The sequence below is a fragment of the Dasypus novemcinctus genome, chromosome 21 (genome assembly GCF_030445035.2).
Source record: "Dasypus novemcinctus isolate mDasNov1 chromosome 21, mDasNov1.1.hap2, whole genome shotgun sequence".
Classification (NCBI taxonomy): Eukaryota; Metazoa; Chordata; class Mammalia; order Cingulata; family Dasypodidae; genus Dasypus; species Dasypus novemcinctus.
Window position 1 is genome coordinate 37848539 of NC_080693.1, and position 16383 is coordinate 37864921.

At 40.1% G+C, this 16383-nt stretch overlaps 2 protein-coding genes across 2 annotated transcripts in view; one reads left to right on the forward strand and one right to left on the reverse strand.

Annotated features, from left to right (window-relative positions):
* Nucleotides 1-1315, forward strand: part of ATAD5 (ATPase family AAA domain containing 5) — a 58284-nt gene extending 56969 nt beyond the window's left edge. The window contains exon 23 of the mRNA XM_004454880.5: nt 96-1315. Coding sequence (XP_004454937.1) covers nt 96-174 — 79 coding nt within the window. The 3' untranslated portion in view covers nt 175-1315. The remainder of the gene's footprint in view (nt 1-95) is intronic.
* On the reverse strand, nt 649-14775 carry TEFM (transcription elongation factor, mitochondrial). The gene is made up of 4 exons (XM_004454878.4): nt 14699-14775; nt 13266-13729; nt 6102-6251; nt 649-4931 (listed from the first exon to the last, which is right to left on the reverse strand). Exons 1-4 carry the CDS (start codon nt 14727-14729, stop codon nt 4494-4496), a joined length of 1083 nt encoding a protein of 360 aa, XP_004454935.1. The 5' UTR covers nt 14730-14775; the 3' UTR covers nt 649-4493.
* Between the last annotated feature and the right edge of the window lie 1608 nt (nt 14776-16383).

The following is a 16383-nucleotide window of genomic DNA, read 5'->3' on the forward strand; positions in this document are numbered from 1 at the left end:
TTTCCATAAAAATTTAAGATACATATTTCAAGATTAATAAATATCCTACAAGATGAAAATAATATTAAATTGTATCTTCTTTTTTATTTTGATAGATTCCTGCACTATTTTGAAGGAATTCACCTTGACATTCCAAAAGAGACTGTGACTACTTTGGCAGCTGACTTTCCTTAATATTCCACATGTACAATGCCTTGTACAGATTACTGTGTGATCCTTAATATACATTTTTATATTATGTTGCTTTTCATGGAAGAGTTTATTTCTCTTTAATGTATATTTAAAAGACTGTATTTTTATTAGTGTGCCAATATCTAAAATGGAAAAAACTGAGTTACAAATTGTAAATATGATTTTTAAAATTTTTTTTTAAATTGCCCGATACAGCTTTGTTAGAGTAGTTTTCTATGTGAGCAAGCTGTTTCTAGAAGGTAGAGTTCACTAATATGTTTTTTAAGGTGTTTTAATGCTAAACTAATCTATAATTTTTCCATTTCCTACTACTCTTAATCTATGCCTCTCTAAGTATCAGTGCTGTTGAATTGTAAATATGAATCACCTAGATGGTAATCTTTTCAAAATAAGCTTATACAATACAAAATACAAAATTAGCTATGTAATACATAAGAAAACAAACAGAAATTATGCTCCATTTTTCGAAAAGTAAGATTTTTTATTGTACTCCTTCAGCATATTTTACCATTGAATCACCGAATGTTGACAAGTGAAAAGATTATGAATTATAGTTTCATAAATATTTTTAGCAGCCATACATGTGATATCTTGTATATTTTGAAAACTCATTTGCCATGTACATTTTTCTTGTATTTTTATTTCATTTATGTTTTATTTCAAAAAGATATTAATGATGTTAATATATCTATTTTGGACAAACTGTTCTCCCTTAAAACTGATGACAAAAGATGGCTCTACTATAGGATTTCTACATCATAACCATTTCCACCTTAAGGATGTTTTTTGGAAAAAAGGTATTTTTTTAATTACAAGATTTCAACATATCACACTTAAAACCATTTTGCAATCAGATAATCAGGTATCTTAAAATATGTCCCAGTTTCAGGAATTTATATTTTATATTAGCTTAATATTCAGATACATTATCTGGTGAATGATATTTTTAACTCTAAAATAAGGATCCTAAAGTTGTACAGTTTTGAAATGCATACCTGTGTACAAATTGTATGAAGATATTTGTTTTTACCTCTTATATGTTCAACCTACCTTTTCTGGTATTGGTTAGTGCATTGATTTAATTAAAGGTTAAAGCCCCCAAAGGCTTTATGTGATATTTAAATCAAAGTTCTGATGTAGTCATCTTGGCCAATTATGTATATTGTGTGGGTTTTGTTTTGTGTTTTTAAGATTTATTTTATTTATTTCTGTCCCCTTCCACCCCTTTGTCTGCTCTCTGTGTCCATTCACTGTGTGTTCTTCTGCATACGCTTGCATTATCCGGTGGCACTGGGAAACTGCATCTCTTCTTCGTTGTGTTATCTTGCTGCATCAGCTCTGTGTGTGCGGTGCCACTCCTGGGCGGGCTGCGCTTTTTTTTTTTGCACTGGGGCGGCTCTCCTTGCGGGGTGCACTCCTTGTACGTGGGACACCCCTACCCGGGGGTGCCCCTGTGTAGCACAGCACTCATTGCAGGCAGCAGCACTACACGTGGGCCAGCTTTACCACACGGGTAGGAGGCCCTGGGGATTGAACCCAGAACCCTCCATATTGTAGACGGACGCTCTATCAGTTGAGCCACATCCACTTCCCTATTGTGTGGGTTTTGATAAAGGTTTTTAAAGCAAACTTATTTTTTTCTACTGAATACACAGTTCCTCCACCTATATACACCACCTACATATTAATTTGGTCTTGAATTAGAAAATTCTAATAATCCTCAATAACTGAGGAACTAAAAAAAGTAACTCCACAGAGTTATATTTAAACTATCAAAAATCAAGAAATAATGAAGGTATTTCACACATTTTCACTTACAGCTATTTCCAGAAGGATGTGGGAAGTAGAATACCAAATTTCTGGCAGAAACAACTGAATGATTGGTGAAGTTATTTACTAAAATAGAAAACAATGGCAAAGGGGATGGTTTTGGAAGGAAAAGGAATGACTTCTTTTTCAGATATGCATAGTTGGAGAAAACTACAACATACCCAAGGTGGAGAAGTTTATGTATATAGAGAGATTTACATACTCCTGGCAGTAAGTCTAAGGTGTATACACTTCAGAGAGAATTGCAGATAATAGTGAAGGGAGGATTTCTACTTCTTACTTTATATATTTCTAATTTGAATTTTTAAAATAAGTATCTTTTGAATTAAAAAAAAAATCTTGTTCTTTGGCATCAAAGAAACTTGGGTTCAATTTCTACCCTGCTGTGCTGTGTATGACGTGTAATCTCTAGACTACCATAAAACCTCAAATGTGAAAAAGAGCTGCTATAATACATTGAAGTACCCGGACATAATTAGCTATATTATTACTATTTTTTTATTACCAGACTGGAAATAACCTGGCCCCAGCCTTATGCTGGATAACATAATTTTGTTATATATATATATGTAACATAACAGTGGAGTAATGTTATTGGCTTTGTATTCTTGCACCAGTGTGAAACATTGATTGGAAGCGTGAATATGGAGGCTGGGATACCACTTAGGAGACTATTACTATAGTATAGGTGAGATTTAATAAGGATCTGAACTAAGGTAGGCATAATGGAAAACAGAGAAGAATGGAGAAAAGGTGCTCTTTTGTCAAAAGATAGTCTGTGGAGAGCAGATGTGGCTCAAGCAGTTGAGCTCCTGCCTCCTATGTGGGAAGTCCCAGGTTTGGTTCTCAGTGCCTCCTAAAACAGACAAATGAGCAAAAATAATGAGCAGATTAAGCAAACAATGAACAGATGAGGGAGCCAAAAAAGAAAAAGGAAAACAACAACAACAACAAAATTAGTCTGTCATGTAAGATATTTCAAAGTAAAAAAAAAAGTGCCTATTAGACAATGTTCTGGGTTTGGTAGACTGAATTTATGAAAATAACATTTTGGGGACACCATCAAGCCACATTCTATCTATGGAATAAGAGAAGTTGTGTTAACAATTATCTTCAGCTTTTATTCCCATGACTGCCATCTAGAAAAATCATTATTCCCTATTATAAGAATATGATGATAATGCAAATCCTTACTACAGAAGTTATTTGCTTTTTTTTTTCCTGAGATACTGGGGCTGGAGATTGAATCTGGGACTTCGTATGTGGAAAGTTGGCACTCAACCACTAAGCCACATCAGCTTCCCTGAGATGGTTTTATCATTTGCTTGTTTTTGTTTGTTTAGGAGGCACTGGGAATCAAACCTGGGACCTCCCATGTGGGAGGCAGGAGCTCAACTGTTTGAGCCACACCCACTCCCTGTATTTGCTTTTAAGGGGAGATAATTTCTTTCTTGTTTTGGGGGTACTTTATTGTTTACACTTAAACCTAAAAAGCACAGAATCTCAGAAAATATTGACAGCCTTGGCTATTCAACAGTAAGTCTGACTTTTAAACATCTAAAATACACTTGGTTTTAGTTTCCTAAGCTCCTCAAGCAAATACCATGAAATGGCTTGGCTTAAACAATGGGAATTTATCTGCTCATGGTTTGAGGTTGGGGGAAAAAGTCCACATAAGGGATTCTCAAGTGATGCTTTATTCTAGAAAACTGGAGTTCTGGGGTTGGCTGTAAGCAATCCTTGGTCCTTAGTTTGTCACGTGGCAAGGAACATGGCTGCATCTTCTGATCTCTTTCTTCTCTTCCAAGTTCCACTGATGTTCAGCTTTTTGCTTCCTGTGTCTTTTTCTAAATTTCATTCCACTTATAAAGGACTCCAGTAATAGCATTAAGACCCATCCTGGGAAGCAGACATGGCTCGACTGATAGAGTGTCTGCCTACCATATGGAGGGTCCAAGGTTTGATACCCAGAGCCTCCTGACCTGTGTGGTAAGCTGGCCAATGTGCAGTGCTGCCGCGCAAGGAGTGCCGTGTTATGCATGGGCACCCCCGCACAGCAAATGGACACAAAGAGCAGACAATGGGGGGGAAGGGGGAAGAAATTTTTTAAAAAAGGCCCAACCTGACTGGGCCACACCTTAATGGAAGTAATCGCAATATAAAGATCCTACCTACAATGGGTTCACACCCACAGGAATGGATTAGGTTTGGGTTTTTTAAAAAAGCGTTTATTAAGAAACAAGAAAGCAAGAAAAGACCACAGTCCAAGGCATGGATCACAGGCATGCTACAGAATGAGATGTGCTGGTTAGGTTTAAGAACATGTTTTCCTGGGGTACATAAAACTTTAAACCACAACACTCAAACATGTTTTCTCCTGCATTGTACAAGGATTTTAAAAAACAATTGGTTTTTACAACTTCAGAGCATTAATATAACATTAGAGCAGGTGATGCCTGAATCTCAGAATTTTAAGACTCAGTGTCAAAAACTGCTAATTCATAGAAGGCAATAGCTTGTAATAATGAGTCATATAACTCTTCTACTCTGTTTTGTTCAGTAGAAGAAAACATCTGTCTGTAGCGGACTATTTTATCTGATGGGAAGAACACCCGAGGCTTTGCCTTCAATACAGACTCTGAGAGAAACTGCTTCACTAGTTCTTTTCCACTAGTCCGCGAGTCACCGATCATCAGTTCAAAGTGCTTCCCTACTGCATTTCTATTCATGCTCAGCACTTGATGCTGACCATCCTGGTCAAAGGTTTTATTTAATAAAGCATACAGCATGGCTTCCATGATATGAAAATGTAACAGTATAGGAAACAGAGTTGAGTTCTGCGGTGAAAGTCCTGTTTTTTCCAGAATATAGAAATCGGCTTTAGGCATCTTTGAAATGACTGAAGAAATCTTTAAACAAAAACAAAAGAAAATAAGTGCATGGAAATAATTAATGAAGTTTTGCAGTTTGGGTCCCCTCTGTGTACCTCTCTTTTAAAATATTGTGATTATGTAACATACTGCTATTGACAATTTTGGAATAATTGGAAAAGCATTGGCTGGTGTAGTCAGGAGAGCCAAGTTCCAGGCATGGTTCTAGCAGGAACAAGCTGAGCTAAGATAAATTATTTAGCACCAGTTCCTTCAACTGTAAAGTGGGCTTCATAATTCCTAAGTCCTATTTTGGCTTTAAGATTAAACAACCTAAAACTTTTATTAACCTTTTAAAAACTTCTAGGATATAGCATAGGGTTGGAAATTAGCCTATAATCCATCAGCTCTATATCAGATGCTTATTTGAGATAATTTTCATATAATCAAAATCATAATTCCTGCTCATCTTGTAAGGTTTTAAAGTTCCAAATGAGGCAATATATATGGAAAGCACTTTGAAAAATAAAGCTTTAAAATATAAGATAGGGATGATGTCCTATAACATATACAGTAATATACTTATTTTTCTTAGTATCTGCCTTTGATATTGTAAAGTATTTCTAAAACTAGCTGAGGGAAACGGACTTTGGCCCAGTGGTTAGGGCGTCCGTCTACCATATGGGAGGTCCGCGGTTCAAACCCCGGGCCTCCTTGACCCGTGTGGAGCTGGCCCATGCGCAGTGCTGATGCGCGCAAGGAGTGCCGAGCCACGCAAGGGTGTCCCCGCGTGGGGGAGCCCCACACGCAAGGAGTACGCCCGTGAGGAGAGCCGCCCAGCGTGAAAAGAAAGTGCAGCCTGCCCAGGAATGGCGCCGCCCACACTTCCCGTGCCGCTGACGACAACAGAAGCGGACAAAGAAACAAGATGCAGCAAATAGACACCAAGAACAGACAACCAGGGGAGGGGGGGAAATTAAATAAATAAATAAATCTTTAAAAAAAATAAAAAATAAAAAAATAAAACTAGCTGAAAATTCAATTTAAAAAATACTATCACAGGCAACAGGAGTCTTAATAGGAATGGTTGAATAATAAGTACCACAGGAAAATCCATCTTTAATACTTCATTACCTTCCTTTTGGGACCAGAAGACTAAAACTACACATGGAGCTCTAGGAAGTAGGTTTAGAGGTACTCATGCCTTACCTCTTCTAAATAGGCGGATGACTGGTATGTTCCTTTCATCAGCCTACAGCGTTCATCTTGCTGCCAGTCTAGCACCATCAAGTTGCGATCAAGGTGAGCCCAGGCAATTCTCCGAGTACCAAGAACAATTGATACAATACTACTAACTGCCTAAAACAAAAAGGCTGGTTTAATTACAAGTATAAACATTTTAACATACAAAGTTAAAGCTATAAATTCAGAATACTTAATCAATTTCTATAATATAAATATATTTTGCAGTTTATGAACTGAGAATTACTAAAGAAATGTAGGAGTAAAGGTAACCAGTAGCAGTCAGTTAACGGATAAAGAACCTTTACTCATTCTCAGCACCTAGCTCAAATATTCATTTGTTGCCAGAGACTGTGCTAGAAATGCTATTATTCAACAGTTACTGTAGAGAGAAGTGGACAGGGAAGACTTTTAGTAGAGACTAGGAGAAGGAGTAAAAAAACAGGAAGTTATTTCATCCAGATGTCTATAAAGATACGATGTGGAGTAAAGACTGCAAGTAGGAAAAAGTGCAGGAGGTGGGCAGATATCTGAAGAGTTAAGTAACTTGCTTTATTCTGAGAGCTACAGGGAGTTACCAAAGCAAATAGAGTTAGAGAGTAACATAAGAGTTAAGATAATTGGCAGCTACAAGGAAGATGGATTGGAGAGGGCTACACTAGAAATGGGTATTTATGTTAGGTACCTGTTATATGACAAAATATTAAGGATCAAATTTTAGCCAGTGACAGTGAGAAAGAAATAGATGAGAGAGAAAAGGAGGAGAAATGAACTGATATGCACGATGAGGGAGTAGCCTAGGATAGCTCTGCGGTCTGACTTCAGTGATTGGATGGCATCATTAATCAAGATTATCGAGGGCAGCTGACTTGGCCCAGTGGTTACGGCGGCCGTCTACCACACAGGAAGTCCGCGGTTCAAACCCCAGGCCTCCCTGACCCAGGTGCAGCTGGCCCAAGCGCAGTGCTGATGCACCCAAGGAGTGCCGTGCCACGCAGGGGTGTCCCCCGCTTAGGGGAGCCCCACGCGCAAGGAATGCGCCCCATAAGGAGAGCTGCCCAGTGTGAAAGGAAGTGCAGCCTGCCCAGGAATGGTGCCGCACACAGGGAGAACTGACACAACAAGATGACGCAACAAAAAGAAACACAGATTCCCATGCCGCTGACAACGACAGAAGCAGTCAAAGAAGACGCAGCAAATAGAAACAGAGAACAGACAACCGGGGTGTGGGGGAAGGGGAGAGAAATAAATAAATAAATCTTAAAAAAAAAAAAGATTATCATGCGGGAAGCAGATGTGGCTCAAGAGACTGAGCTCCCACCTACCATATGGATGGTCTGTAATGTGGTTCCCAGTGCCTCCTAGAGAAGACAGCAAGATGGTGCAACAGGATGATGCAACAAGAGACACAAGAAGAAAAACATTGTAAGAGACACCACAAAGCAAGGAGCAGAGGTTCCCAGTGCCTCCTAGAAAATATGGGCAAGACAGTGAGCTGACACAACAGGCAGGCATGGCAAGATGACTCCACAAAATGATGCAACAAGAGACACAGGAGGAAGAACATAATGAGACACAACAAAAGCAAAGGAACAGAGGTGGCTTAAGCAATTAGGTGCCTCCCTCCGGCACCGGAGGTCCCAGGTTCAGGTCCTGGTGCCTCCTAAAGAGACAGAATGTGAACAGACACAGCAAGTGCAAACCGTGAGGGAGTGGGGAGAAATCTTTAAAAAAAAAAGAAAAAAGATTACGGTAGGAGGTAGATCAGTTTGAGAAGGTGGGAGGAGATGAGTTGTTTTTCAGTGCAGTAAGTTCAGGTTGCCTTTAGGGCTTCTAAAGGAAAATGGGCTTCAGATAATTGGATATGTAGATTTTGCTCAGTGTGAAGACCGGGTACAGCGGCATTGCCTTACTCCTACACATCTCATTTAGTTATAGTGACAAATAATATGTTCTATACATACTGAGGCACATAAGAAGGAACATTTTAATTCTATATACCCATCTCCCTTTTACTGCGAAGGATTAGATAAATATCTTAAAGACAGAATAGTTTAGATGCCCAGAAATCTCCAAAACACAGAATGTTGGGGAGCGGATGTGTCTCAAGTGTTTGAGTGCCTGCTTCCTGGGTTCAGTCCCTGGTGCAAAAAGCAAACAAACAAAAACCAACTCAGGGGAGTTGATGTGGCTCAGTGGTTGAGCACCAGCTTCCCACATATGAGGTCCTGGATTCAATCTCCGGCCCTGGTACCTCAAAAAAACAAAACAAACAAACAAAAGCTACAAGATTTCTTTTTGAAGCTTTTCCTTAGCTCAATTATTCTCAAACTTTAGTGTGCATAAGAATTACTGTACAAGTTGTATAAAAAATTCTTGTACATAAAATTATGTACATAGTACTTCATGGGCAATTGTTTTCAAGAATTATGACCACAGGGAGGTCTGCAGTTCAAACCCCGGGTCTCCTTGACCCGTGTGGAGCTGGCCCATGCACAATGCTGATGCGCGCAAGGAGTGCCCTGCCACGCAGGGGTGTCCCCCGCGTAGGGGAGCCGCATGCGCAAGAACTGCACCCCCATAAGGAGAGCCGCCCAGTGCGAAAGAAAGTGCAACCTGCCCAGGAATGGCGCCGCCCACACAGAGAGCTGACACAATAAGATGACGCAACAAAAAGAAACACAGATTCCCGTGCCGCTGACAACAACAGAAGCGGACAAAGACGACGACGACGCAGCAAAAAGACACAGAGAGGGAAATGGACTTGGCCCAGTGGTTAGGGCATCCATCTACCACATGGGAGGTCCGCGGTTCAAACCCCGGGCCTCCTTGACCCGTGTGGAGCTTGGCCCATGGACAGTGCTCATGCGCGCAAGGAGTGCCGTGCCACGCAGGGGTGTCCCCCGCGAAGGGGAGCCCCATGCGCAAGGAGTGCACCCCATAAGACTAGCCGCCCAGCGCGAAAGAAAGTGCAGCCTGCCCAGGAATGGCGCCACCCACACTTCCCATGCTGCTGAGGACAACAGAAGCGGACAAATAAACAAGACGCAGCAAATAGACACAGAGAACAGACAACCGGGGGGGGGGGGGGTGTGTGTGTAAATAAATAAATAAATCTTAAAAAAAAAAAAAGACACAGAGAACAGACAACCGGGGTGGGGGGAGAGAGAAATAAATAAATAAATCTTAAAAAAAAAAATTTGTGACCACAAATTTTCTCCATACAAACTGACTTTAAAACCTAACCCACTAGATAAGATGTAGCTCCACTATAATCTGAGTATAAATAGTAACTTTAGTCATGACTTTGGATGAAATTGATTTCTGGAAAATCTGGGTTCAAACATGTTCCAGATCAATTACAGCAGGAGTTCTATCACCAGGTCCATGTATGGGCCTAATGGAATCTCCAAGTCCTTTAAGTATGCAAAATTCTGTGTCTGTGCTATACCACACACACACACACACACACACATTTTCCCCTCTCCTGAGAAAATGGTCCATAGCTTTCATGAGGTTTTCAAAAAGTACTCATATTCATTCAGCAAAGTTGCAAAATATAAGGTAAATATGCAGAAGTCAGTTGAGTTTCTGCATACTAGTAATGAACAACAGAAAAGGAAACCAAGAAGACAATTTCATTTACAATAGCATCTAAAAGAATAAAATACCTAGGAATAAATTCAGCAAAGGTGGTGAAGGATTTGTACACTGAAAACTACAAAACATTTTTGAAAGAAATTAAAGACCTAAATAAATGGAAAGACATCCCACGTTCATGGATTGGAAGACTTTAACATTGTTAAAGATGGCAATCCTGCCTAAAGTTACCTACGAATTCAGTGCAATCCCTATAAAAATTCTAGCAGCCATTTTTTTGCAGAAATGGAAAAATTGATCCTCAAATACATATGCAATTGCAAGGGGCCCAAATACCCAAATAATCTTGAAGAAAAAAGATGGAGAATTCACACTTTCTGTCTTCAAAACTTACTATGATGGTAAAATAATTAAAACTGGTACTGGCATAGGATAGACATATAGACCAATGGAATAAAATGAGAGGCCAGAGAAAAATCCACACATCTAAGGCCAGTTATTTTCAAAGTGTGTGCCAAATCCATTCAATGGGAAAAGAACATTCCTTTAACAAATGGTGTTGGGACAACTGGAAATCCATATGCAAAAGAATGAATGTGGACCTCTACCTTCATCATATACAAAAATTAATTCAAAATGGGTCAATGACCTATATAATAAGAGCTAATATTATAAAACTCTTACAAGAAAATATAGGGAAATATTTTCAGGACCTTGTAATGGGCAATGGATTTTTAGACTTTATATAAAAGCACCAGCAAAAGTAGAAATAGATAAAATAGACTTTATCAAAATTAAAATCTTCTGTGCATCAAAGGACATTATCAAGAAAGTGAAAAGACAACATACAGAATAGGAGAAAATATTTGGAAACCATATATCCGATAAGGGTTTAATACCCAAATACATAAAAAATTTCTATAACTCAATAACAAAAAGAACAAACAACCCAATTTAAAAAATGGGCTACAAATTTGAAAAGACATTTTTCCAAAGATATACAGATGGTCAATAAGCACAATAAAATATGTTCAACATTAGTCATTAGAGAAATGCAAATTAAAACTATGAGATATCATTTTAAACCCACTAGGGTGACAATTATTCTTTTTTTAAACTGAAATAGCAAGTGTTGGCAAGGCTGCAGAGAAATAGGAACCCTCATAGATTGTTGGTGGAAATGTAAAATGCTACAGTTTGGTGGTTCCTCAGACAATTAAACATAAAGTCACTATATGACCTGGCAATTCCACTCCTAGATATATACACAAAGGAATTGCAAGCAGGTTCTCAGACACATCTCTATACACCAGTGGTCACTGCAGCATTATTCACAATAGCCAAAATGTGGAAGAACCCAAGTGTCCATTAACAGATGAATGGATAAACAAAATGTTGTCTATCTATACAATGGAATATTACTCAGCCATGAAAAGAAATGAAGCACTATTGGATGCTACAGCATGGATGAATCTTGAAGACATCCTGTTAAGTGAAATAAGTAAGACAATAGGAAAAATATTATGATTTCACTTATAGGAAATACTTAGAACAAGAAAATTCATTGAGACAGAAAGCAGAATATGGTTAACAAGAGTAGGGGAAGGGAGAAATGAGGAGTTATTGCTAAATGAGTATGAGTTTTGGTTTCAGATGATGAAAATAGTCTGGAACTAAACAGTGGTTAAAGTGACAGTATGGTCAATGTGCTTAATGTCAAAGAACTGTTCACTTAAAATGGTTAACATGATTTTTATAGTATATTTTACAATTAAAAATATATATTTTTAAAAGGTAAAAAGATGTGGCTCAAGGGATAGGGCTTCCGCCTACCATATGGGAGGACCCAAGTTTGATCCCTGGGGCCTCTCGGTGAAAAAGAACAGAAAGCATGCCTGCATGGTGTCCACGTGGCAAGCCAGTGCCCATGTGGCAAGCTGAGTGCCCACGTGGTGAGAGTGCCTGCATGGTGAGCCAGTGCCCGTGCAAGTGAGTCACACAGCAAGATGATGGCACAACAAAAGAGAGACAAAGGTGAAGCACAGCAGAAACCAGGAATGGAGCTGGCACAGCTAATAGGGAACCTCTCTCCACATCAGAGGTCCCCAGCATTGACTCCCGGTGAATCCTAGAAGAGAATAAACAAGAAGACAAGACCAAAAAGATAAAGAGATACAGAATATCACAAGCAAATGGATACAGACAGCAAAAACAGCAAAGTGAGAGGGTAGGGGGGAAATTAAGTTAAGTAAATAAATCTTAAAAAAGTAGCCATATACCCCCAAAAACTGAAAACCACTGGTCCAGAAAAAATAGTGCTTATTATTGTTACAGGATAAGAGAATCTTTTTTTAAGTAATGTTATAGAGGACCAAGCTTCCTCCAAGATTTAATGTTTGATGAGCCAAATAATTCTTATATTTAATTTTTTAAGACAACACTGAAAAATATTTTCTTTTACAATGATTTTTAAGAGTCAAAATAAATTTAAACAGGAATCATTTTCCTATTGGAAAGTCTTGTCTTAATGTTCTAAAGTCTAAGCATCTTTAAAAAACCATTTGTGTTGTAAATTTATAATCATGATTTAATATAGTATCTAAATATAGATAAAATCCAAACTCCTGGTGGGGAACTTGGCCCAATGGTTAGGGCGTCCATCTACCACATGGGAGGTCCGCGGTTCAAACCCCGGGCCTCCTTGACCCGTGTGCAGCTGGCCCATGCGCAGTGCTGATGTTCGCAAGGAGTGCCCTGCCACACAGGGGTGTCCCCCATGTAGGGGAGCCCCACGCACAAGGAGTGCGCCCCCTAAGGAGAGCCACCCAGTGCAAAAGAAAGTGCAGCCTGCCCAGGAATGGCGCCGCCCACACAGAGCGCTGACACAAGATGACGTAACTAAAAGAAACACAAATTCCCGTGCCACTGACAACAACAGAAGCGGACAAAGAAGACGCAGTAAATAGACACAGAGAACAGACAACCGGTGTGGGTGGGTGGGGGAAAGTGGAGAGAAATAAATAAACAAATAAATCTTAAAAAAAAAAAAATCCAAACTCCTTGTCCATAACCCATCCTTGCATCTTAATTTCTCCTTACTCCCCAGTACAACCCTCAGACACAGCTAGGTATCTCTCCAATATTCTTCTTAAATATACCATGTACATTACTTCTGGATAGTAATTGTTCTTTCCACCTAAAATGCCTTCCTCTTCCAACCAGCCCAATTCTCTCTTCTTCAAGATTCAGGTAGAGTTCTTCTGGTAAACCTTCCCCAACCATCACAGCCCACAGCTCTGTCTTCTCTAAATTGCCAATTTATTATCTGTACATCTCATCATTTGGTAGTGATCATATGCTACCTTATTTTATAGATTACCTATTTCCAAGGGTATGTCTGACCCACCAATTAAACTATAAGCTGCTTCATGGATCCTGACTTAGTAACTCTTCAGCCCAATGCCCAGAATAGTGCTCTGCAGAGGTTTTCAAATATTTACCCAGTGTAACAGACACTAGGAAAAACGATACCTTTAGTCTTTCTCTTCCTGTATTTGGTTTGAGGAGCTTCCCCAGGAGCCAGTTTTCCTGAGATTTTCTTTTTTTTCCTCCTGTCGCTGGACAAAGAATGGAGTTACAAACTTGAATAATAGTTTTATACCGAAACAAGGGCACATTCATTAAACTCTCCAAATTCTGAAATGGCCCAAACTTTTCTCTGTGTTCTATGATATTGACAGACTTTTTTCCACGTAGCAATTTGAAAGCTTCAAGTTCTTTGTCAGATGCTGTATTTAACACATGCAAGATGGAAGCCTGCTGTTCTGGAGAGAAGAGTTTCACAAGTGCATTTCCACACTCCTTTGTATTTTCATCACAAAAAGCAACATTGGAAATAATTTTCTTAGGTGCAGTGGATTCTTCCAGACAGCAGGAATTATGCAGTATCCTGAAGACCAATGACCTCAGCGGAACTGGAACGGATCTCCATCTCCCTAAAGAAAATTTAGCAAAGCACACGTTTTTGGATGCCTTACTTCCTCTTGGTATTTGTTGCAGGCTTATCAGCACCCTTTTAAAGTGATACAGACTTTCCCATAGCTTAAGAAGTAATTTAATATGATACCAATTAAATTTCCCTTGAGAGTCATCTTTAAAATAGGTTTAGTTTTTAAACTAAAATAGGTTTATTTTTTAAATAGGTTTATTTTTTAAATAGGGTTTTTTGCTTGTTTAGTCACGAGAGGTGGCTTGATTCTTACAGATTAAACCTAAGTTTTACTGCCTATAAAGTTTATCTTATGTCCATCAAGAAATACATAGTTAAAAATGATTTCTGGGGAGCGGATGTAGCTCATGATTGAGCGCCAGCTTCCACGTAAGAGGTCCTGGGTTCACTCCCTGGTACCTCCTAAAAAAAAAAAAAAAAAAAAAAAGATTTCAACTGCTTGATGTTTTTGATATTTTTTACTTCAGAAATTTTTTTGTAATTAATATCTCCTGTTAAGAAGATATATCGACATTGGCGTTTTCATACTTTATCTGGTGGAACCTAATAACATTAAATTTCATACATTTATAAGCAATGTTTGGCTGATTGGTAGACTTAAGGGCGATTTTAATTTTTGTCTGTATGCTTCTCAAAATTTCCACCATGAATATATTTTGCAAGCAGAAGAACCACACAAGTAATAACTTTACAAAGCCAATGGAAAACCCCTGCTACTGCGACAACAGGACAATAATGTAACTACAGGTAAACAAGAGCCTGTTACAATCTGAAGCCTCCGCCAGTCGCCCAGTCCGGGAAAGAGCCGTCTGCGGACTCTCTGCCCAGGAAAGCACAATGCTCCGCCGCTCAGCAGGGCCTCCAAGGGGCGACGTGAGGATCGGGCCATGAGCAGAGAAATACTCCAGGGGCTCAGGGTAGAAGGGAAATTAACGCAATAGCCCGGCAACCCTACCTCCCTTCACGAGGAGACCAGGGACACTCATATTCCCAATTAAGCCAGTAGACCCCCTTCGCCAACTTCCGGTTCCTGCGTGCTTGCCCAAAAGTGCCCGGCCTGGACTCGGAAGGAAGGTTCCGGTCGAAGCGATGTGGTTGAACCTACCCCAAGCGCACCCAGCCGAGCAGTGCTAGCTTGCGGGCTCCCGGATGGGACGCCGCTGGAGTCCCTGAGCTCAGATCCCGAACCTCTGGTGGCCCGCGGGCTCATTCCACTGCACGGGGGAAACGTTCTCGTCCCGATCAGGCCCTGACAGCGGTTGGACGAGAGGGTTCGGGTGCTGCCGGCCCGAGTCTCTGGGAAGGAAATGAGTAGGCCAGTTTTGCGAGATCTGTAGTTGACGAGGTCCTCCGATTCTCTGGAGTTTATTCAAGCACACGAAGTGATGCGCTCCTTTTGGGGCCCGGGCTTGGGAGCAAGGAGCAGAGTCTGGGAGGGAGCGTGGAAGAGTACACAAATAGCTCTATCTCTGGATAGAATGGAATAACTGGGCGTGATGCGAGGTGTTTCAGGAGTTCAGCAGGGAAATCGCGTGCAGGTAGGGGATCGGGGAATGGTAGGAAAGGAGGAGGTGGCTTTGGTGCTAAGCTTTGACTGTAGGAGCAATATTCCATTTGGAAGGGGTGGAGGAAAATTAGACTGAAGCCGGATTTGGGTTGGATCTTTAATGCAAGGGGGAGCCGTTGTATAGGTGCACCGGGTAGCCGGAAGCCACCAAGACTTTAGATTTTTGAAGTCAGGATGGAGATGCCGTTTCTAGAAAATTAACTATATAGGACTGTGAGGCTGGATTGGAGGTGAAGAGCTTGGAAGCAAGGAGAGGATTCAGGACCCTTTCCAAGGGCGAGACAATGGTAAGAAATCAAACCTGGAAGGTATAGAGAAAGTAAAAACAATTCTTTGGAGAAGATGGGAAACTAGTTGGTTTTGTGAGGAATGGGTTAGCTGGGAGAGAAGGCTTCTGAAGGGAAAGATGTAGAGCTTGTGTTTTTATGGGGCGGCAGTGGATGGAATGGAGGCAATGAATGGTGCATATGGGGAATGGTAACTACAAATTCTAAGATGCTTGGCAATTTCTGGGGAACTTGGGAATTTAACAAGAAATAAAGTCAACTTTTAGCACAGAACCTTCCAAATCAGAAGGAAATAATTTCCTTTTAAAGCCAGGGCTTATTCAACTTAATTAGGCCATCGGATCCCTGGCAATGTTCTCAGAGATGTGTTGCTAACTGGAAGGCCTTAGGCGGTTTCTCATTCTCTGAATCTCAGCTTAATCTATAAAATGGTTCTAAGAGTACCTGCTTCACATTGCTACTGGAATGATTAATAGGACACTGGATGCAGAGCCCAGCACATAATAAGGGTACAATAAATGTTAGTTCCCACATTAATGTTTCACCTTTTCTTGGGAGCTAATTATAAGTGAGGGGAAACTCCCTCATTTCTCAGAACATTCATTCAGAACTATACTTTGAGGAGAAACTGGATGTGGTAGGGAAAGAGGCATTCACTCTGCATGATTTATTATAAATCAGAATCAGTGTGTTCAAAATGAAAGTGGTTGTCTTCCTCCAGAAACCAGCTCCTTCTGACTTCCTTGTTTTAATTGCCCAGAAGGAGCAGTCCCTGGCTTCTCCCAC

Excerpts from the sequence above, each read along its gene's own strand:
- TEFM (XM_004454878.4), bottom strand. The coding sequence starts at position 14,729 with ATGAGTGTCCCTGGTCTCCTCGTGAAGGGAG. Across the intron at positions 6,252-13,265 it reads CAGGAAGAGAAAGACTAAAG|GCAGTTAGTAGTATTGTATC; the intron begins GTATCGTTTTTC and ends TTTTTGTTTTAG. Across the intron at positions 4,932-6,101 it reads CATCCGCCTATTTAGAAGAG|ATTTCTTCAGTCATTTCAAA; the intron begins GTAAGGCATGAG and ends TTTTGTTTAAAG.